The 23,497-nt window shown below is 47.2% G+C and overlaps 2 protein-coding genes across 2 annotated transcripts in view; one reads left to right on the forward strand and one right to left on the reverse strand.

Moving 5' to 3' along the window:
- MMUT (methylmalonyl-CoA mutase) overlaps nt 1-6,147 on the forward strand; it is a 17,279-nt gene extending 11,132 nt beyond the window's left edge. The window contains 4 exon segments of the mRNA XM_048297131.1: nt 2,359-2,490; nt 4,046-4,193; nt 4,304-4,471; nt 5,733-6,147. Of these exon segments, the coding sequence (XP_048153088.1) occupies nt 2,359-2,490; nt 4,046-4,193; nt 4,304-4,471; nt 5,733-5,861 (577 nt within the window). The 3' untranslated portion in view covers nt 5,862-6,147.
- A 3,639-nt stretch (nt 6,148-9,786) lies between these two features.
- Nucleotides 9,787-21,588, reverse strand: LOC125323437 (opsin-5-like). Its single transcript, XM_048298390.1, has 4 exons — nt 21,328-21,588; nt 17,667-17,960; nt 16,736-17,067; nt 9,787-10,392 (listed from the first exon to the last, which is right to left on the reverse strand). Exons 1-4 carry the CDS (start codon nt 21,398-21,400, stop codon nt 9,982-9,984), a joined length of 1,110 nt encoding a protein of 369 aa, XP_048154347.1. The 5' UTR covers nt 21,401-21,588; the 3' UTR covers nt 9,787-9,981.
- Between the last annotated feature and the right edge of the window lie 1,909 nt (nt 21,589-23,497).

The raw sequence follows: 23,497 nt of genomic DNA on the forward strand, positions 1-23,497 counted from the left end.
TATGTGGCAGAGACTAAAAAAAAAAGTTTACTGGTAAACAGAAGGAAAGTATTCATGAGCAGTTTAAAAGCAAAACTCCTGTTATTACTTTAAAAACTTTAGATTTAAAGGGTTGCAAAAATTTGGGGCACCATTTTCAAAACACAGGGATATCAGAAGCAGTGTTCATAGAAGAAAGAAGTGTGTTTCATTTTTCTACGGTGGACAAAAACAACTTCATTTCCCAGCCACCAGGTTAGGCCTCATTTATTTTTCATTTGTAACATGAAAATTTCATTCACATTTTTATGTCGTAAGAACAGAAGAGCACACCACAGTTCTAGCTACACGTGCTAGGCTTTATTTAATACTGAAGTATACTCAGATACTGCTTCTCCAGAAGAGGAGGAGAAAGATTTATCTAAGCTTAGTTTTCTCTAGAAGAAAATATGTGTTTTATGCTAGTGTAGCCCTTCACCACACTGCCAGGAGTAAGCCCTCAGTGTTTATGTATGGGATGTATTTATTTGGGTTGCAATCTGTGATGTCTGGCACTCTGAAAGGGAGTCAGTATTTATAGACACTTTTTAAGTCTGCTGCAAACTTGCTTTTTAGCCTTGGGGAAGTCACCTTACCTAATGCACTTTTGCAGTTTACTTTTCATTCTTTGTTAGTAATTACAGAAAGCAGTAATATTAATAAGATTATTTAGATGTCCTGAAAATCAAAACCCAATGATATGAATGAGTAACAGTGAGTTAAACAGGATTCCAGAAAGCCATGGGAGGGGAAATAACAAAAATGGCCAAGACAGTGTCAATAACATGAGTTAAAAATGTGGGTTCCAGTGTGATGCTGTCTTTTGGCAAAGCAGGCTGACTGTGAAAAGTGATACCAGAGATAAGAGGCCACTTCAGATGTCTTGAGTTGTACAGATCTTGCCTATGTGATCAGGATTGGATTTCTGACATTTTACCTTTCCATAGTTTAAGTTTATAACTAAGTTTGCTGAGTATGAGCCAGCAAAAGAGCAAATTAATTGGGGGTCACAGGGAGTAAAATATCTCTCTGAAATTTACTGAAGGATTCAGGGAATGCAGCAGAAATCCATGTTCTGTTAGTTTGGGGGTGTGTGGGGCAGACTGCACATGTAGGAATCAGTAGCTGCTGAAACTGCAAACAGCAGAAGGAAAACTGAGCACAGCTCACTTAGCTGTCTATCTCCTTGTAGAGGTGTGTGGACAACAAGGTGCATCTTGTCCCGTCTTTCCTGAGCATTTTATATAAAACCTTTAGAGAATGCTTAAGTTAATTTTGCATCAGAGTAGCTTATAGTTAAATCATAGAATCATTTAGGTTGGAAAATTCCTGTAAGATCATTGTGTCCAACCATTCCCCCAGCACTGCTAATCCAGTACTAACCCGTGTCCCACTGGTTAATACTGGATCCACATCCACACATCTTTTAAATCCCTCCAAGGATGGTGATTCCACCACTGCCCTGGGCAGCCTCTCCCCAGTGCCTGACAGCAGTTTCAGTGAAGAAATTTTTCCTAACATCCAACCTAAACCTCCCCTGGTGCAACTTAGGGCCATTTCCTTTTGTCCTGTCACTTGTTACCTGGGAGAAGAGACCTGACTCCTACCTGGCTCCACCCTTCTTTCAGGGAGTTTTAGAGAACAAATATAATATGGCAGGAGAAAATATGAATTCCAGCGGTTTGAAATGGGCTTAGCACTAGCCTAATTAATTGGTTTGGTGTCTGTATTTGTAAGCACACTTCTAAAGTGTTTTAGAAGAGTAGTATTTTTCTTTCCTTTGACAAAGTTTGCAGCGAGTTGTATTCAGCACAGATTTTTAATTGCTTTGGAATAGAGGCTGTTATTGCTGATGTTTGTACAAGAAGACAGCACAGCCTAGTTAGCTTTTCTCACTTGTGTTATGACAGGAAAGCATGTATTATTTCAAACATGCACAGTGTTAATTATTTCAAATGTGCACAGTGTGTCCAGTACCAAACAAAATTTGTAACTTGAATGTAAATAAATTTCCCAGATCTTTCTGCATCTCAGTGGGTAAAGGAGCTATGTCAGGAGTAGAGCATTTTGCCATTCAGTGATCCCCATTGCCTTGCCAGCTGTAAATCAATTCTCACATCAGCAATAAACTATTTTCTTAAAAATACCTTTGCATGTTCTGTCAGTGGGTGGCAGTGGGGTGAGTCAGATGTTCAGGATTGCAGCACTGAAAGGGAAATGAATGTGAAATGAATTTGTCCTGCAGCAAGGCAAATATGGTGGGGCTAGTGCCAGTGATGTCTGTGTTCTGTTTTCATTTCAGCCTGCTGACAATATGAATAATTTTTGTCTGTGTCTCAGGTGCACCGTGGGGGAGATCACAGATGCCATGAAGGAGGTGTTTGGGGAGCATAAAGCCAGCGACCGCATGGTGAGCGGGGCCTATCGCCAGGAGTTCGGCGAGAGTGACGAAATCCTCCATGCCATCAAGAGGTGAGAACTCTTCCCAGGTAGCCAAACGTGTAATAGTCTCACATTTAGTCCAGGAGGTATTTAATCCACGTGCTACTGACAGCGCCCTAAAACATAATTTCCCAAACCTGGGTGACATCCCTGGGGAAAACAACGACCTGCAAAAGGACTCTCATAAGCAGGGAAGTAGAAGGACAAGGATTAAGTACAATAAGACAATAGTCAAAACTTAATTGAAGTTGTATTTGCTTGCAAACAAAATTCACTGAGGTGAAGTTATGATCTGAGGGTTTTGTTTAAATAACCTAAGCAGCCACAGGATTAAGAAGCTGAGAACCATTGCCTGAAATCCCTGTACATTGGGTTGTTTCTTTTAAAAGCTGTGTAATAGTCATCTCTAAAATATTTCCAGCAGTTAATACCACAAAGCCTCGTTTTAATCTACGCATAAATTGTTCCTGCAATTTCACTCTTACTGTTGCTAAAACTTGCTAAAATCTGTCTGGATATCCACATACAACCTCCAGTTTTTGGGTCTTACTCATATCCCGATGGATAAAGCATCCGAAGATGTTGGTATGTGTGAAAACAGTTGCCTGTTTGTGCCTTTTCTCAGCTTGGGCCTTCACTGCTGCCCTCAGGGGTAAAGAGCCTGAATTGCTGCTGTGGGAGGTGTTGTAACACAAATCGATTCTCATCAGTCCCTGCAGTGTTGGGGTTTACCCGTTAAAGAGTTCAGGCTCTCCTGAAAGGGAAGTGGAGATGATTAGATTGACTTCAAAGTAGTTGTGCTGGGGAATGTCACCATTGTTCTTTTAACTATTTAAATTTAGCTATTTGTAATTATGCTTTTATGTGAAAGAGAACTGAACTAACCCCTTGAAAATCAAGATGTAGCTCCCTTTCTTACATAGAATCACAGAATCATATAGGTTGAAAAAGACTTTTAAGATCAGTCCAACCTGTGACCACAGACAGATCCAGGTGGTACTTGAATAATGAGCAGTAAGATGACAGTGTAATTTCTGAGGCTGTGGTTACACAGTAGCATCAATACAACAGAAATAGGAACTGCCACTATCCAAAAAAAGAGGGGCAGTGGAATGAGTGGACAGAATAGGAGAGACAATAATCCTTCCTTGGACAGATTTTTGCCCAGTGGAATGATGATGCACAATATGATGGCCAGGACCCATCTGTGTGTGAGTACTTTGGAAATAATCGGTCATATATTATTCTTAAACACTAAAACTTGTGTTTTAGTGAGTTGTAATTCAGCCCATCAAGCCCTCAGAGAATTCAGGATTTTATCTGTTAAAAAGCAGAAGAGTAGTGGAGGAGTTTTTTTAAATTAATATTTTATTTTTGAGGCTGATAAATACAAGAAGTGAATTAGTAATAGCATAACATGAATATTACCAGTGTGCAGACTGCACAGCCAAGCCATGACTTAGCAGATCTTTTTATCTGACATACAGAAATTACTCTACACTTGCAGCAAGTTTTTTGTTATGTGTAGGAATACTTCCAACGATTCTCAGTGATTTACACTGATAGAATGTGTGTTTTCAACCAGAGTTAACAAGTTCATGGACCGTGAGGGCCGCAGGCCTCGAATCCTCGTTGCCAAGATGGGTCAGGATGGCCACGACAGAGGAGCCAAAGTCATCGCTACCGGATTCGCAGACATCGGCTTTGATGTGGACATAGGTCCCCTCTTCCAGGTAGGACTGAGCGGCACCCAGAGCATTCCCGATGCATTCCTTCTCCCTGGAATGTGTGCTTAGCCCCCGGGCTGGGGCTGTGCCGTGTCCCACGCCCTGTTTGCCTGCAGACCCCTCGGGAGGTGGCGCAGCAGGCGGTGGATGCAGACGTGCACTGTGTCGGGGTGAGCACGCTCGCCGCGGGGCACAAAACCCTGGTGCCTGAACTCATCAAGGAGCTCAACGCCCTGGGCCGCCCAGACATCCTGGTCATGTGTGGAGGAGTCATCCCCCCTCAGGTATGAGGCAGCATCATTTGCATCGAGCTAAGAGACTGATTTATCTCTGTCTGTGCTGTTTGAGCTGTTTCCTCTATTCTGTAATGTCAGAGCGCTGAAGGCTCGTCTCTGCAGTCACCAGGGCCAGCACAGATCTGCAAGGTGGGGTCCCCCTATCTGATTTTCTGTACACCATGCCCTGATTTAACTTAGAGTGTTTGTGGGATGGAGTATGCAGCTGTGTTGTGAAATGATGAGCCTCAGGGAGATGTTTTTCATGCTCTGTTGTTTCCCATCATGAGTCTTTACATGTCACTAGTACAGGCTGGCTTCTGTCTTAAGACACTTTATGACTTCCAGCAATAGCTGGGAAGAGGCACAGCCAGAGACTAAGGCCCCTGGCAGGTCCCATCACCTGTAGGCTGCAGATCTCACTCCCTGTTGAGCCTTTCCTCACCTTCCCCATCGTCAGGCAGGTGTTGCCCCTTATTCCCTCTGCTTTCTCCTAAACTGTTGAGCAGTTTGTTGGATTCCCTTGCAGTCAGATCTATGCTTTCATCTTTAAATTTTCCTTAACTCATCCATAGTTTGCCTGTCTGTGTCACCTTTAGGGTCATCCTCTGTCTTGAATGGTTTGAATTGATTTTGCACATAATCTCCTGTTATTCCCTTTTTCCACATCTCTCCCTTTTCTAGGCAGTTAAGTAAATACTCAAGAATAACAGACTTCTAAATTGAAAAAGCAAAACCCATAGTATTCTAGAATTTGTCTTTTGCCCAGTATCTCTCAATGGGATGCTACTACCCTGTGGTTGGAAAAGGTGTAATATGTCCTATATAGAAGAAAGAGAATACAGAACTGCTTTCTAGTCTTTTTGAAATTTCAGGACAGTCATAAAAGTAGATTAACTCTAGATTGCAAGAGACCTCTGGCAGTCATCTGCTCCAAGCCGTTGTTTAAAGTAGTATTTTCAAAATTGTTAGATCAAATTTAGATTAGGTTATTCAGAGTCACATTCAGTTGACTTTTGAATACTTTCCAAAGATTGACATTAGTCTGACTCTAAAGAAATAAACCGTTTCCTATGGATATTTTTTAGTGTTTCTTTTCTACCTCCTAACTTCCACACTTTTCCCATTTCCTTGAAGCTGTGCTGCCTGTCTCTGGGACTTGTTGCTTTCTCAGGCCCAGCATAGAGGACAGAGCATGCACCAGTTATTAATCAATTATCAATTGTCCGTTTCACTATTAACTGTAGATCTTAAATCTCTTTTCCAACAGGATTATGACTTCCTGTATGAAGCCGGTGTTGCCAATGTATTTGGGCCAGGGACTCGTATTCCGAAAGCAGCTGTGCAAGTGTTGGAGGATATTGAGAAGTGCCTGGAGAAGAGGCAGCAATCCATGTGACCCTGAAATGTCACCACTCAGCAGCCTTACACTGACCACTTGATTGTCAGCAAGAGATGGCCAACCACAAACCTCTGCTCCCACTGCCCCTGGCCTCGTGTTTTGTGCTTTCTAAGAAAGTTCTAAACTCTCTGCTTGTTCTATTTGAGGATTATTTATATAGGTACCCACAAGAAAATTTTATCTCTAGAACTATGACTTCAGGAAGTGAAGGGAATTCAAATAAGTGTGTTTGGGTTTTTTTTCCAGATATACTGATAAATAAAATAACTGCTGCAGCTCTTTGGTTGGTCTCTTTTGCCTGATCTCTTTTGCATGCAGAGACCTAGAAGTCTTCAGGCAAGATCACTTGTTCAGCAGAGATGTGATTGAATCCAGCAGCACTTTGATTTGAGAAATGGTGGCTCATCAGGGAAGGGCAGTGATGGGTACAGAGCACAGTTGCTCCTATACAGCTACTGCCATGTACAGCATTTGTATCTTATTAAGATATGAAATTCAAAAATTATGGTTTATCTACCTATAGGTTTATAAAGAGAGTTAAGTTGTGGCTGCGCCATCCCTGGAAGTGTCCAAGGTCAGGTTGGACAGGGCTTGGAGCAACCTGGGATAGTGGAAGGTGTCCCTGCCCGTGGCAGGAGGCTGGAACGAGATGGTCTTTAATGCCCCTTCCAACCCAAACCACTCTATGATTCTGTGTTTCTGTGATTCTGTGAAGTTGTTCATCAAACAGTTTGTTTTACATTCATGAGCAGCAAAACTGTCTCTGTTATGTGCATGAGAGAAGAACCCAAGACAAAGTTTAAATTATTTTTCCAGTTGCACAGTATTACTGGCAAAGTAATGGGGTGGAATCCAAGCCTTTGCAGTGTTATCCTCATGCTCCAACTTCTGGAATAATGACCTCTCTCAAATAATTGATCTTTGTTCTCAAGTGAGTCACATTTAATTTTACAGATGGAAAATTGACCATTAACAGAAATTTTCTATAAAAATTCTGTAAGTTATACTTATCCCTTAATAGGCAGAAACTGCCTAGAAGCTTTTTCAAAGTAAGGCATTGAATTCCAATTTCTTTTAGTACAAATCAGGGTTTTAGTTGCGTTATCTAACTTTATATGATATCATCCAGGTAGGAAGCTCTATTCATCCTCAATGGAAAGAAAGAAGCCAAAGCTTGCTCAGGTTGGGTGTCTGCATGGTAAACTTCCTCAGTGTGGTAAGAAAACTCCTGATAAGTGAGAGGTCTGATTTGTTGGAGTTTTTAGATTAAATATGTCTGTATTGAGGTGGTTGCACTGGTGATTGCAAACATCAGGTGCCCAGACTCACTCCTGAACTCAGTACTTGCATCCTGCTTCCATCTCTGAAAAGACAGCACAGTCCAGGGCTGGGTAGGAAATACCATGGAATTAAAATCATAATTTGACCATAAATTACCTTCTCAAAACTTAAAAAAAACAACCAAACATACTAGTTCCCTGATAGTAATGCTATATTTGCTTTCCTGGTTCTTTGGTCAAGGGCAGCCCTGCCTTTTAAATTTGCCATAAATAACATAAAACCATCTAAAATTCAGAGTTTTCTACTGGGAAAGTTAAGATTTGCTTCTTACTGAATATGAAAATTGAAAAATAAATTTAAACCATACTTGATACATAAACACTTCAATTTTTAAAAACTAAGTACATAAACAGTTATTAATAAATCAGGCTATTAAAGCATTGTACTTAAACATGAACAGTAAACATCTTTGGGGTTTACAGAGATTTTTCTGTTGTAGAGTGGCATATTTTTCATGTCACATACATTTTAAAAGCATTTACGAATGGATGTGGACCTGTTCTGTTCCTAAATTTCTCACAGTGGAAGCTTCAATTGCATTACATTTTTAACATGCATGTCACTGTTCCAGTCACTGGTCTGCAAGCAGCAGATGGGACTATTTATTTTACTCTTTATTTTACACACCAAGCAATTGAGCAAGTAAAAGCAAAAACTCTGAGGAGGTTATTGAAATACAGCTTCATTTTCCTGTCAGGTTATTTTTTAAAAATTAAGAAATACTGATAGCCAACTTTTACAGTAAGAAACTTCCCACACTTCCATAAAGCTCTTCTGCCTCTTCCCTACTTCCCATATCTTTTCCTTCAGCTTCCACATGCTCCCCTCTCTGTTACTGGTGTTTCCTCCTGCTCCCCCTCTTCCTCTTCCCTTTCCTGATTTTCCAGTCCATGGGATATTTTTTCCCAGAGGATGCTTCACCTTACCACACTTGGGAGAGGAGGCTGACCTCATTCCATATGGACCATCCATGAGTGACAACCCAGGACAAGATACTGTCCTGGAGGCCAACTTACTTTAGGAATTTTTCACAAATTTTTACAAATCTAGCTAGTTTAATCTAGTGGAAGATTTATGAGACTTGGCAATACTGTCAGTGTAGGATTTCATGGGATTTCCTTATTGTTTCCTAACCCCCAATTTAGGAATTAATTTGAGCCTTAATCTATGTTGCAGCTCCTGCCTCATTTTCTGTTCTTTTTTTATCCAGACTCTGCTGTAACTGGAATTCTCAGAGCCACAGAAGTCTTTAAACCTATTTGTAACCTCCCCTTAGCCGTAATTTATAAAATTAAAATAATTATTCGGGTTTGAGGGTGACAAAAGTTTTCAAGAGCTCAGAGTTCGTTTGCTGTTGGTTTAGGTTGTTTAAAATCTGGGCCAAATCTGCCGGTGCCTTAAGTCTTCTTGTCTTGACTAAGCCTAATGCTAAGGTTTGGTGAAGATTCCATTGGAAGGTGTCCCTGCCCATGGTAGGGGGGTGGGACTGGATGAGCTTCAAGTACCTCCCAACCCAAACCATCCTGTGATTCTATGTGGTCAGGGGCAGCCAGAACTGCTGCAGCTGCCAAGCCATATCTTGTGCAACATTTCAAATCCTAAATATAGGGGTTTATGTCCTTTAAAATCACAAACAGTAAGTCAGAGAGAGAGATCTTTAAGGTGTAGGAGCTCATCATTCCCACCTCAGAACCTCTTTGGTTAAACCTGGTGTTATGGTGGTACTGAATCAGCAAACTCTGTTCTCAGTTAAATTCATGTCAGTGCCCCAGCCAGGGGGGAATCTGGGATCTCAGGAGCTTCCCATAGAAGCCATGAGAGCCAGGAGGACTGCAGCTGCAGGGTGACACTGCTAGGAAGGCTTCCTGGGGAATTCTTTGTGTCATCCTATGCAGAAAAAGGGTGGTAAAGCACTGAGAGAGGCTGCCCAGGGAAGTGATGGAGTCACCATCCCTGGAAGTGTTCAGAAAATGTGTGGATGTGGCACTTGAGGATGTGGTTTTGTGGTGAACATGGTGGTGATGCTGGCCTGATGGTTGGACTTGATTTTAAAGGTCTTTTCCAACCTTAACAATTACGATCCTAAAATGCTCCAACAGCTTCTGCAGCAGAAGAGCTTTTGTACATTAGCCAGCAAACAGCCCAAGTGCAGAGAGCTGCAGAGCTCCTGCTGAGAGCTTCCTTGCCTTCCCACTGTGCCATTTGGGATACACAGAAGGCATCCTTCACTGACTGCCACATTCCCACCAAACCTCATCCAACCAAGGCTGCTCAGCTCCTTGGACTTGTTTGGAGGAGTTGGAGCTGCACCTCTGAAAGAGCAAGGAACCAGAGAGCTCTACATCCTTTTGGGAGCAGTCACATTCTCACGTTTTCCTGGCAGTGAACATTTCTTGCTGCCCATATGGTTTTCAGTCTGTATTGCTGGAAAACTACACACTCAGCTGTGTTTATTTGGTAACACTGTGTGCAACCTATGGTTTTCTCTGATGGCTGTTTTACTGGTAGAGCCAAGAGCTGGCAGATAGATTGTGTTAGAAATCAAAAGTATAGGAAAAAAATCCCACAAAAATAATAAATCTCCTTTTACCTGAAAATAAGTTTAATTTACATGATTTCATGATTGGTACATAAATCTATTTCCTCTCAAGTGGAATTTCTTGGGGAAAAAATAGATTTTTTTTTTTTTGCTGCGAGGCTTAAGGACAATATTTGAGAGTTGCTTAAAAATATATACTTGAACCTCTGTATTGCCATAAGATATGCAATGACAACCTCATTTGCTGCTCCCCTGTTCCTTTGGACCTGGGAGTGAGGCCAGGTTTGACCTGTGCTGTGAAGCCCTGGCTGCAGCTCCCGGGTTCTCCGCCTTGGCCGCCGCAGACAGACGGACGTTGTCCCTGCCGCTCCACATGGTGGACACGGGATGCTCCGTGGAGTTGTCGGAGCTGAAGTAGTGAACCCTCCAGCCACAGCAGCACTGCAGCTTCTTAACCTCGCAGCGGAAGGTCTTGCTGAAGACGTAGTAAATGAAAGGGTTGTAGGCTGTGGAGGACTTGGCAAACAGGCAGGGCAGCAGCGTCACCACAGGCTGCAGGGAGTCGCTGGAGTTAAAGATGGACCAGAAGCTGGCAGCTGCATAGGGAGTCCAGGAGCTCAGGAACCCCACTGAGATGAGCACGGCCATCTGCAAGGGAACACAGGGCGGCTGTTGGCAGCTGGCATGGACAGGGTTGGATATTCTGGCACATGAGGTGTGGGTGGGACCACACCTGAACCTGCAACACCTGAAGCTGTGCTTGCTGGGCCCTCATGACAAGAGAGACATTGAGGGGCTGGAACATGTCCAGAGAAAGGAATGGAGCTGGGGAAGGGTCTGGAGCACAAGTCTAATGTGGAGCAGCTGAGGGAGGTGGGGGTGCTCAGCCTGGAGAAAAGGAGGCTCAGGGGGGACCTTCTGGCTCTGCACAGCTCCCTGACAGGAGGGTGCAGCCAGGTGGGGGTCGGGCTCTGCTCCCAGTTAAAAAATGAAAGGACGAGAGGAAATGTCTTCAGGTTGCACTGGGGATGCCTGAGATGGCCACCTAAAAACAGAGACTAGACAAGAATAAGGGAATAAAGGTAGGTATTTATTTGAAGGGCCTTCAAAGGTATGCCTTAGACAGGCCAAAGGCTACACCCAAGATGGATCCCAGGTCATGAGTTCTTCACACTTTTATAAGTTTGGTTCGTTTGCATATCAGGGTTAATTGTCCAATTATAACTTCAGTTCATGTTGGAATTACCCCAAGTTTGCCCCCCTCTCAGAGGCTTTTAGTTTACACATTTTGGGGCCTGGTGTCCTTGAGGTGGAAACCTAGAGAGGTTTGTTATGTTTAACCAGCATAAGAGAACAGCAAGCCACAAGAAACTTCAGAGTTACACACTAGGGAGTACAGGATTTGAAAAATATAAAAGTTAAAACCTAAGGAATCACCAGGGGATGTTTAGATTGGTTATTAGGAAGCATTTCTTCACTGGAAGGGTTGTCAGTCATTGGGACAGGCTGCCCAGGGCAGTGGTGGAGTCACCATCCCTAGTAGTATTAAAAAAATGTGTAGCTGTGGTGCTTAGGGTGATGGTTAAGTGGTGGACCTCTCAGTGCTGAATTAATGGTTGGACTTGACATCTTAAAGGCCTTTTCTAACCTTAATGATTCAGTGAGTCTAGGACTGGCCTCTAGAAAGCTTGGATCAATTCTGCTTTTCCACAAGAAATGCACAACTGAAGTGCATATTTGAAAAAAAAAAGTTAATAAAAATAATAGTAATAATAATAATAAAAAATAATATTTAATATTAATATATTGAAATCCTGTTTCCATACAGAATTTCTGTGTAGCTCTCTGTTCTGTGAGCTGTGCATGAGCAGAGCCAGCTCTCTGCCAGCTCCTGATTACTGCACTCTCTTCCCTGTAGGTTACGGGGTTCTGGGGTCCAGTCGGGACGGCCGGACATAGACGGTGACGGATGGAGACGAGAGATCTCTATAGGCAGGTCTTGGGACACAGCCGGTTTATTGTAAAGGGCGTGGGTATTGGGGCACTGCTCAGAGCTGGTAGACTCAGCTCTGAGCAGGCCCAAGAGAGCAAGAGAGTGAACGGGTGAGAGAGAGAGAGAGAGAGAGTAAGAGTAAGAGCAAGAATAGAAGTGGAAGTGAGGAATGTCTGAAGTCCTGGTTACAATACAATAAATCATCTTCTGTACTGAATATTCTAATTGTCACTAACCAATCTAATACAAGATACAAATCCTATAGCATTTACATACAGCCTATAAGAGTTCTTATATTACCATAGAGTGTTACATCTTAACTTCTAAAAACTACTCTTTGGACCCCTTCTGCTGAGCTAGTAGGGTCTGCTCTGACCCTTGGACCTGTTTGCAAGCAGAGGGTATTGTTCCATCAAGAGGGGATTACTTCAGTCGGCCATACCATTGTTTTCTAGTTGTTCAGTAACTAAGACCTGGTATTTCAAAAGTGGCTTTCATTTCGATGTTGCCTGTAGTTTTCATATTCCCAAAATCTTTTGTCAGGCAATCATATTTCCAAGGCTTTCCTGTTTCATCTTCCCCAACATCTCCCCCTTTTCGACGGACAATTAAGATATTAGACATAGTCTTACTCGTCATTTTTTGCACACACTGAAGTATACAAGGTACTGCTACTAAAACTATAATTATTACTACAAGAATAATCAAGCCTATTTTACAGAGTTCCCTTAGCCAGGGTGCAAAGCTCCAACCATCAAACAAACTGTCTAGCCAAGACGAGTTATCTGTTGTAATTTGGTTAGCTAGGTCCCTTAGGTTTTGTCTTTGGTTGATTTACAGGTAAAGCTTCATTATAAAAACAAAAACAAAAGGTTAAAAGCAACATGCATCTACACAAATAATGCTAAAACTCCATTCTTTTCTCGAGCTGTTTCTGGCAGACAATCTTCTCTCAGTGGTTCTGCCGAGTTCACATTTCAGTGCCGGCTTCTCGGCTTCTACTCGCGGGGTCACTGCCTGAAGTGGAACAGACAGTGGGCTTTGATGCATGGTACAGCTTCACGTTCTTTGCTGGAATCCACTTGGTTCCTTCACCTGTGGAGAGACATGCAAATCCCTTTCCCCACATTATAAGATCATAAGGTCTTTCTATTTTTCCTGATGCTAAATTCTTAATTAAAACTGGAGGGTGCTCTTTCAGTTTTGCTTTTTTGTTGTTTAAGAAATGTCTGAAGATGGGGGGTTCAGGCTCTTCTGCAGAGCTGTTCAAGAAATTAAAAACATACAAGGCTTTATTCAACCTTCTTTGAGGTGTAGCCTGGGCTTTTCCCCTTTTCTGTTGATTTAAAATGCGTTTTAAAGTTTGATGTGTTCCTTTTAGGGTACTTTTTGGCAGTTGTTTAAGATACGGTGAGCAAATGCCACTGTATCTTACAGCACTTTTTAGTTCTTTAATTTGGAGAGTGGAGATGGGAGCCCACATTTTAGGACTGTCAGGCTGTTGGCTAGCTATCACAGGCTTAGTTAATAGACTAAGACTTTCATCTTTATAGATTTGGGGTCTTATTTCATGGCAATCTGTTAATTTAGAATAATCTGAGCACTTTGGAGGATTTTTTGATTCAGAAGGTAGGGCTGACAAACTTTCAGAACTCGTTTTCTCTTTCTGGGTTGCAAGATCCCCGCCGCTTGCCGGCGGGACTCTGGGGCTTATTGCAAACAAATCTGGCTGCTTTTCAGAGTTTACTTGTGTTAGATTTAAAGCATCAGCTCCGGCAGAGGGGCTCTCCATCTCCCCTGCCACTGGAGCTGCATTATTGCTCTCGGTTCCCCCCCTGCTCGCGGCTTCTGAGGCAAGGCTGCGCTGCGCGGAGGGATACGGCTGTACGGTGTCGGGGGACCCCGGCGGGGGCGGCTGCGGCGCGGGGATGGGACCCGGCAGGGGCAGCGATGGAACGGCAGAGTTCGGGAGTGGTGCAGCCGATCTCGGTGGCGGCGGGCGAGGAGGCGGGGTGGAGCTGCGCGGCGGAGTCGCGGGAGGATGCGCGGCTGGTCCCGGGAGCGGTGCTGAGGTTGGAGAAGTCTGAGCGGACTGATACCACTGGTCCGGGAGTTGCAGCAATGGCGCATGCGCGTGTTGCGTCATCAGGTCCGCGCGGTAGGCTGTAAGGGCAGCAGTCCGTGTGGCGGGCGGTTCGGGCGGAGCGAAAGATGGCAGGACTGCAGAACCAGGGGCTGGGGCTGCGGTCGCGGGAGGCAGGAGGGCTGGTGGCTGGATGGCGGCGTGCTGCTGCTGGAAGCTTGTAGGCTGGGCTGGGGTGGGTGGTGGTGCCGCGGGAGATGAGGCTGCAGTGCCGGGAGACGTAGCTGGAGCAGGGGCAGGAACGGAGGAGACTGCAGACATCCGTGCAGGCAGCGCGGCACCGGCATCAAGTGGCTCGCGGAGCTGGGGCGCTCCCAGCGCAAGCGATGGTGTGCGGGGATCGGGGAACCGCACAGAAACGGCAGGAGGAGCGGAAGTAGACACAGGCGGCTGCTGTGCCGCCACGGGGCCGGGGGACCGCTCGGGGCGTGCTGTGTGCGCTTGAACGGCAGGGTGGGGGGGTAGGGTTCCTGTGGTAACGTGCAGAGGGGGTGCCGGAGACAGCAGGACAGCCGTGGCCGGCGCTCTGGGCACCAGTGTTTCGGGAGCGGCAGGGGACTGTGAAGACGCAGCAGCGGCGGACGCAGATGGAACAATGGCTATCATCGGCGCCGTGTGGGGGGGGGGGACCTGGGGGGCTGGAAGAAGGGTCGCCGCTTGGCTTTGGGGGGGGCCGGCTATAATGGCAGCCATGGCCATAACCGGCGCGGCTGGGGGAGGGGTAACACCCGTAGGTAGCAGGGGGATAGGCGCTGGCCCCGCCGGGGTACCGCCGGGGGGCGGGGCCACCATGATGTCAGCAGCGGGGGGGTGGGGTAGCAATGACGGCAGCAGGGGGGGGTGGAGCCGCGGTGACGGAACCGGGGGGGGGGCACGGGGGGGCAGGGGCAAGGGGCGGGGCCGCGGAGACGCTGGCACTGAAGGCGGGGGCCGCGGGGGATGGGGCAGCGGGGGCCGCGGGGGATGGGGCAGCGGGGGCTGCGGGGGATGGGGCAGCGGAGAGGAACGGGATGGCGGGAGGGGCCGTAGGGTCCGGTGGGGTGGCTGGGGCCGGGGTAACGGGCGCGGGGGCCGCGAGCGCGGGGGGCGGGGCGGCGCGCGTCAGCCGGACCGCGGGTATCGGAGCCACGGGGTCCGGCGGAGGGGCGGGGGCCGTGCTCCGCTGCGGGCTCGCCACGGCAAGGGGCGGACTCGCAGCTGGAACCAGGCTCGGCGGGGTGACTGCTGCGGGCGGCGCCACCGCAGCAAACAGCTCTACCAGCGCTCTGCAAGCTGGGAGCAGCTGTGCAGCTGCCATATCCCGGTAGGAGATATTATTAAAGAGCTTAACTCCAACTGTGTCCCAAAAGTCTCTTGTAAAGACGGCTGAACGGTCAGCATTTGGGAAATTAAGTCGGGTCCATTCTAAAAGATTTTTTAGCTCGTGTTTAGGCAACTGACTTGGACCAGAGCTTATAAGTAAATGCTTAAGTTGCTTATAGAGATCTCTGTCATGGGCAGAGTGGGTTTGTCCCATTTTTTTAGACCAGTATGATACTCACTTAGGTGATGTCGCAGGAGCAGTGTCCTTACTCAGATGTCTGTCGTGGGGGGCTGGCCAGGCACTCCACTCAGCACTCAGGACGCCGCTTTTCGGTCCTTTCCCAGAGCTCCGGTTTCAGGCGTCGCTTGGCAACGGCTTTCCGTGCTCAGGACCTCACGGGTGGATCCGCACTGAGCTCCAGTGCAGGCGGTGCTCAGCACTACTCGCCTGTGCTCGGGGCGTGCGGCAGATTTCCCTCCGCAGAGCTCCGGTCAGTACTGCTTAGCAGCGTGTCCGTGCTCGAGGGGTGATACGGCAGACCTCCTCAAAGAGCTCCAGGGGGCCGCTGCGCAGCAGTGGCGGCCCGTGCTCGAGGACTGCCAGGCAATTCCCTCCAAGAGCTCCAGGTAAACCCTGTGCTCGAAGGCTGCCTCAGCAGAATTACAGAGCTCCAGCTATTACGATGCGCAGCATCGGTATGCCGTGCTCACGACACGTTCTAGGTGGCTATAACTGGTCTTTTAGTTACCGTCCATGGAGAAAAGTCCTACAGATGGAGAAAGCTGAACCGGGCGTTCAATCACGTTGTGTGCCAGGCTGCAGGTGCTGGGTGTGGGCTCGTCAATCACGGTGGGCGCCAGACTGTAGGTTACGGGGTTCTGGGGTCCAGTCGGGACGGCCGGACATAGACGGTGACGGATGGAGACGAGAGATCTCTATAGGCAGGTCTTGGGACACAGCCGGTTTATTGTAAAGGGCGTGGGTATTGGGGCACTGCTCAGAGCTGGTAGACTCAGCTCTGAGCAGGCCCAAGAGAGCAAGAGAGTGAACGGGTGAGAGAGAGAGAGAGAGAGAGTAAGAGTAAGAGCAAGAATAGAAGTGGAAGTGAGGAATGTCTGAAGTCCTGGTTACAATACAATAAATCATCTTCTGTACTGAATATTCTAATTGTCACTAACCAATCTAATACAAGATACAAATCCTATAGCATTTACATACAGCCTATAAGAGTTCTTATATTACCATAGAGTGTTACATCTTAACTTCTAAAAACTACTCTTTGGACCCCTTCTGCTGAGCTAGTAGGGTCTGCTCTGACCCTTGGACCTGTTTGCAAGCAGAGGGTATTGTTCCATCAAGAGGGGATTACTTCAGTCGGCCATACCATTGTTTTCTAGTTGTTCAGTAACTAAGACCTGGTATTTCAAAAGTGGCTTTCATTTCGATGTTGCCTGTAGTTTTCATATTCCCAAAATCTTTTGTCAGGCAATCATATTTCCAAGGCTTTCCTGTTTCATCTTCCCCAACACTTCCCATCACGGGGATAACTCACCAGGGTCAGCTTCTTCTCCAGCTTGGCTGCATTAGGGATCCTGTCAATATTCTGGATCTCTTGGTATGCTTTATGAACCTTCCAGGCAATCCCCAAGTAACAGGCAATGATGGTCAGCGCAGGCAGGACTGTGCACAGGAGGAACATGCTCAGGATGAACGAGAAACCATTGGGGGAGTTGTGGAACTTGCTCCAGGCTATGGTACAAGAGATGCCAAAGGGCTCAGGGCCGTAGTAGCCCCAGCCCAGCAAGGGCAGGATGGCCCAGAGCAAGGAGTAGAGCCAGATGAAAGTGATCAGGATGCAGATGGTGTTTTTGGTGATTTTGTTACCTGCAAGAAAGAGGAAGAGCAAGCGTAGATGGATCCCATCCCAGCCACGGGGGGTTTTGCCATAACTTCTCCTCAACCAGAAGGATGGTGGCTACAGATACACCTGGGCTGCTGCTGCAGTTCCTTAACCTTTGGGCTTCTAGAGAAACAGTGTCAGTGTGTTGGGTGAGACCTGAATACAGCCCTCAGTGCTCATCTAGAGCTTAGTAACGCAGGGAGCTTTACAAGATCAATTTCACCTCAAATGTGCTGTGGTCCCAGCCCAGGAATGCCAGAAGAATATTCCTTCCTTTCAAATTCCAGTGTTATCTGCTTGGATACAAGTAGAAAGGGAAGGCAGTCTGGTCCAGGAAAACATTTGTGTTCTCCATTCTCAGGTAGTTTCACTTGGCAAAACTGAGAAGTGGAAAACCTCACTGTTTAACAAAGAATTTAATCAAATCCTTCTGGGAACACCAGGATTTGATAATGCACTAAAAATTGAGGCTTTTTCTGCTGCTACTGACCTGATATTCCATGCCATATTCCACAAAGCACCTCCCTGAGCAGCCCAGCCCCAACACAGCACCACCAGGTGACCAGAGCGGCGATTCACTCACCGTTGGATTTGGATGAGTTGGTGATGAGGAATCGGATCACGGCCATGGCACACAGGGTCATCATGCTGCAGACCCCGAACAGGAAACCCATCAGGGCATAGTAAACACAGGAGGCATCTCCCCCCAGCCAGGCGTGGTTCCAGGCGGAGGCGATGGCCAGCGGGTACATGCTGAGGGCCATCCCAATGTCTGCCACTGCCAGGTTCACTGTGAGCAGCTCTGGTGACTTCAGCAGGGAAGAGCGTTTCACAGCCGTGGCAAGGACAGCTGAATTCCCAAGGATCGTCAGGATGGCTGAAAGGGAAGGATCAGCACAGACAAGAGTATCACACAGTTAACACACCTGTGAAATCCATCAGAAGTATGTGAAGTGCCTGAGAGGGACTCCAAGAAAGCTGAGGAGGGACTTCTTGCAAGGTTATGTAGTGATAGGACGAGGGGGAATGGCTTCAAACTGAAGGAGAGCAGGTTTACATTAGATATGAAGGAGAAATTCCTCTCTCTGAGGGTGGTGAGGCCCTGGCACAGGGTGCCCAGAGAAGCTGTGGCTGCCCCAGGCCTGGAAGTGTCCAAGGCTGGGTTGGACAGGGCTTGGAGCAATCTGGGATGGTGGAAGATGTCCCTGTCTATGGCAGGGTTTGGAATGTCCTGTCTCTGTCTGCCTGTGTAAAAAGTCACTTTCTGTCTTTTTTATAAGCTACCTTTAAGTACTGGAAGGACAAAATGAGGTCTCCCTGTAGCCTTTTTCCAGGGAGAACTCCCCAGCTCTCCCAGCCTGTCTCTGGAGCAAAGTGGCTGCAGCCCTCAGAGCGTCTTTGTGGCCTCCTCTGGACCCACTCTAGCAGGTCCACGTATTTCTTGTGCTGAGAAAAAATATCCTTATTTCTCCTTCTTGGTGAAGTACTCCAGGTGTCCCACCTGCCTGTCCCCTCCTCTCACCTGGTGTCCTGCACTTCCCAAAGCCTCTCCTCTGTGTGACTTCTCTCATCTCGCACTGGAGCCTCAGCACTGACTCTCAGCTGCCTCAGTGCCTGGCATGTGCTGGCTGGGCAGCTCAGGATCCTTGCTGATCCCTGGGAAATAGTGTGACTGTTCTGGTGGTCTCTGAGAGCAGTGGGACCTTGAGAATTGTTTAGGCAGGGGCGTGCAACAAGACCCAGAGCTTGCTTTGCAAAAGGACCTGTCAGACATACATTATTCAGGTGTGCCACAGGATTTCAAAGTGCTGGTGACAGCAGTGTCAGAAGTACATGCACCAAACAACTCATTTTCTCTCTTCTTTCAAGTGAACATGGTGCTGGAGCAGCATTTTTGATCAAAAAATTTTGATTTTCCTGAGAAGGTGTCCTCTAAAGTGAGATGTGAAAGAGGGAGACAAAAAAAGATTCTGTCATGTTCCCTTGTGGCTGTGAGTGCAGGAAGGCTGCATTTGCTCACAGGTACCACTTGAAGTGCCCACAGAGGGGTTAACAGAGGCACGTGCAGCAAAATGGAATAAATATATCGGCAAAAGTACAAAAACCACAGAGGTGTCAAGAGAAGGCTTAACCAAAATGGGGACACAAATCTGAGACCCCACATCCCTCATTCATTCACTTTCTAACCACACACGTTCACTTGCCACCTCTGGATGCACTGGAAGAGCTCCCTGAGCTCTCAGGATCTCTGTGCCTGCACACACAGGATGATGCCCACGGGGGCTTGGCCATGTGCTGACAGAGCAACCTGTGGCTTGGTGGGCAGAGCACTCTCCACAGGCTGGGACAGGGAATCATGGAATCATAGAATCATTTGGGTTGGAAAAGACCCCTAAGATCATCAGGTCCAACCATTCCCCAGCACTGACCAGGCTGCCTCTAAACCATGTCCTCAAGTGCCACATCCACACAGCTTTTAAATCCTCCCACGGGTGGTGACTCCACCACTGCTCTGGGCAGCCTGTTCCAATGCATCACAATCCCTTCCATGAAGGAATGTTTCCTAACATCCGGTATAAACCTGCCCTGGTGCAACTTGAAGCCATTTCTTCTTGTCCTGTTACTTGTTATTTGGGAGCAGAGCCCGATCCCCCCCTGGCTGCACCCTCCTGTCAGGGAGTTGTGCAGAGCCAGAAGGTTCCCCCTGAGCCTCCTTTTCTCCAGGCTGAGCCCCCCCCCCATCTCCCTCAGCTGCTCCTCACCAGACTTGTGCTCCAGCCCCTTTCCCAGCTCCGTTCCCTTCTCTGGACTCACTCCAGCCCCTCATTCTGTTTCTTGCAGTGAGGTTCCCAAAATGGAACATCCTCAGGCTTCAGGAGCAAAATGAATCCAGTTCACTTTCTTCTGTAAGAGCCTAACCCCTAAACAAGAGGTAGGAAGCAGCTCTGCCATCAGGTGACATCCAGGCCCAGCCCCTTTTTTACCATGACAGAAGCTCTTCCCCTCCATCCCACAGGACAGAATTGTAACTGTGGGCCAGTAATCAAATAGCTGGTGGTGAGTGCTGCAGCCCATGCCCTGGCCTTGTTCCTAACAAAAACATCAATTCGGGGCACTAACCTGCAGCCCCAGTGAGGTGGCAGAGCTATGGGTAAATACAACACCTGTTCCCAATTCAGCTCACTGCTTTATTTCTGAGAGTCCCTGCAGGATGCAGTGAACCTGGCTGCCACACAGGGCTCTGGATCCAATGCTGGAAGCTGTGCCTGGAGTTCCAGTGCCTAAAAGTGCTTTAGGAGAGGTGTGAGACTGCAGCATGGTGGCACACGAGCAAGGTCAGCAAGTGGAGCCCCAGCCTCCAGCCCTTTTTTGCTGCCCCTTCCCATTGCCTCAACTGCATCTATGTATTTACATTTCTCAGAGAAGGGACCTGGCACCCTGACTTGAAAAAGCCCTTGGTTGTTTTGTAAACAGGGATTTTCTCACCCTGAGTTGTGCTCTGCTGTGCAGAACAAGGGGAAATTTGAAGTGCTAAAGCCCAGCACTGCTGCCCAGAGCCTCGGTATTAAAACTGCAAAATATAGGCTTGTCCTTGTTATCTCAGCCAGGGTTTGGGTTTGCAAGTGAGCTGAAGGAAGGAATCTTAGCAAAAATTCAGGTGGGAAGCATGCCTAAACAAGTTCCACTCCTCTCCAAATCCACGAGAGTAGAAAACAAATGCCTGTGTACATGCAAGAAAGAGACAAGGAAGAAAACACTTAACTGAAGCCATGGGCTGGTAGCTATCCCCACTTGTATTTCATTTTCAATCTGCCTGCAGCAGGGCAAACAGGCTGCTACAAAACCCAGAACTGCTATCTAGAAACACTTTGCTGTTCTGCAGCAGTTCATCCTAGCGAGACACAGCAGGACAACACCTCCCCCCACCAAGGGTCAGCCCAGAGCTGCTTTCCCCTGAGCTGCCCTGGTTCAGTCATGGAAAGTGACTGACAGCTTATTTCAAATACTTGTGATGCCACAGAGGCAAACTTGTGCTGGCCATTCTTCAGCATTAAAACAAAAGATTCCAGATCCAAGAGTGGAGATTAATCCTGGCTGCCAACCAACTCCAAGGCACAATGCAGGGGAACCTGTGGGGAAACGTTCGCTGTCATTTCCCACCAGGTTCCTCTGCCTGACCACAGCACAGACAGGGAATCCCTGTCTCCCTCTTCCCTGGCTCCAAGCAAATGAGCTGAACTCACCTATGATTAGAAGAAAGACCCCAGCTCCATAATCCACGACTGGGTGGAGTTTGGAAATGTACTGCTCCTCCATGGTCCCTTGTGGAGGTGGGTGAAGGTTTTCAGTCAAAGGTGAAGATGCTGCAGGAGCAAAGAGCTCGTCCTCATGGTTTGCCTGCTGCAGGTGTGAGCTGGTGTTGGGTACTGGCAGCGCAGGGACCCTTCTGCTGCCTCCTTGTCCTGCCTCTGGTGTGGCAGGGGAGAAGCCTGGAGTGAGAGGAAGGATTTCCCCCAGGGAGGCAGAGTGAAAGCCAGGCAGAGCTGCTGCCAAAGCGATCCTGCCTGCCTGGCTGGCACAGCATCTCTCCTCCCATCCCTCCTCTCCCACCCTTCTGTTGCTTGGCTTGTCAGGAAGCTTCACAATGCAAATCCCCTCAGATGAGCAAAACCAGTTGTTGTTCAACCATCAGCAGCCTTGGGAAATAAAGCCAGGCTGAGGGGGGCAGGCAAGGCAAGGAAGATTGGGAGTGTTGTTTTCCAGCTTTATGGCTGAATAGGGGAGACACAAGGCTGGGGCAGGGGTCTCTGAGTTGAGGCGTCAGAGGAAAGCTGTTTGCTGCAGGGGCTCAGCAGGGTCAAAGTCACACCACTGAAGACAGGACTGTCAGAGCTGCTCCAGTGCAGAACTAGAGGATGCTCGGTCCAGTGTAGTGCACCAGGGGAGAAGCAACTCTGAGGTCACTCTGTGACACTCCAGAGTTCTGACCTGGCAAGCAGTCACAGCAGTGCCTCAGCTCTGTGTTTTCCTTCTCCTTATAGTATCTGAGCCTAAAATCACCATAATGAGCAATCCCATTCAGTGGGTAGCATCCCTGCCCATGGCAGGGGGCTGGAACTAGATGGTCTTTAAGGTCCCTTCCAATCCAAACCATCCTGTGATTCTATGATAGGGAATTCTAAAATTCACAAGAGCATGGAGGCATCTCAAATGCAATCTAGGTGGAATTTAGGTGCTCAAGTATAACAGCCTAAACTGTGAAAAACTTAGGAATCTGGGAGACTTTAAAAGCCTTTAGTTTCAGCAGGGTTTTGTGTATCTCCAAGCATGGAGACTCCACAACAGTTGCTCCAGTGCCTGTTTGTTCAAAGTCTCACCCAGATTTGGAATAAAGACACCACCTAATTCCTGAAATCCAGCACCTGCTCATGAGATGTTCAGTGCAGGTGTCCTTCACTGAACGTTCCTCAGCAGCAGAGATTCAGCTGAATGAATGTGGGTAGTTGTTGCAATGCTCTCAAGCCATGGGTGTATGAGCAAGACTCATTTTAGCATAGGAAGGCAGGATATATACAGTATTAATTATAAAAGGAAGTTCTTTTACCAGAATAGAATAAAAAAGTACAGAGGTGACACCTCAAAAACATGCCCAGTACTGAGAGTTTCAAACAGCTTGGTGAATTCAGTGTGGTCTGTGCAAGGAAGAGAGGCTACCATTTCATCCCATTGTGGGGGAGTGTCCTGATTCTGGTCAGGACAGGGTTAATTTTTGGAGTAGCCACGAGGAGCATGACCAGGACCCGGAGGAGATTCTATAGCATCTGGGCAGAACTAGTACAGGGAGAAATGTCTGCTAGAGTAGCATAAGACACAAATCCTTTGGCAAGAAGTAGAAAATTGCCACATTCTGACACTTAATCCAGTACAGTACACACAAAACCATTGTATTGGTAAATTAAACAATGCCAGATCACCACAAAGAGGCTGGAACCTGACTGCTCACCTTGTTAAATTTGCAGAGCAGTTCCTGACACTGATTTGGGCTGGACCAGCTGGCACTGTCCTGTCATTCCCAGGCACAGGTTGCCTAAAACGAGCCCAGAATTGTTCCCAGCAAGCAGGAACACCATCTGCTTTGAAAACGAAGTGTTTTGTTTTCTGGTGCAGATGTTGCCCCTGGGTTTTGCTCTTATCCTGAGTTCAAACATTTAGGTGACAAATAGATTCTCAAGGTGCAGCCATTGGATGAGAATTGTCTGCTTTAAAGTTCTCAGATAGATCTTATAATTCTGATAAAATTCTTTCTGATAAAATTCCTGGCCTGTACTATGCAATCATCTCACTTAATGTTTCTTTTTTGGCCTTTCTTGGTGAAATCATGGCAGAAGGCTCAGTTCAAGGACCCTGGTGTCA

The sequence above is a fragment of the Corvus hawaiiensis genome, chromosome 3 (assembly GCF_020740725.1).
Source record: "Corvus hawaiiensis isolate bCorHaw1 chromosome 3, bCorHaw1.pri.cur, whole genome shotgun sequence".
Classification (NCBI taxonomy): domain Eukaryota; kingdom Metazoa; phylum Chordata; class Aves; order Passeriformes; family Corvidae; genus Corvus; species Corvus hawaiiensis.

Excerpts from the sequence above, each read along its gene's own strand:
- LOC125323437 (XM_048298390.1), bottom strand. The coding sequence starts at position 21,400 with ATGGAGGAGCAGTACATTTCCAAACTCCACCCAGTCGTGGATTATGGA. Across the intron at positions 17,068-17,666 it reads CAACTCATCCAAATCCAACG|GTAACAAAATCACCAAAAAC; the intron begins GTGAGTGAATCG and ends TCTTTCTTGCAG. Across the intron at positions 10,393-16,735 it reads TGGAGAAGAAGCTGACCCTG|ATGGCCGTGCTCATCTCAGT; the intron begins GTGAGTTATCCC and ends GTTCCCTTGCAG.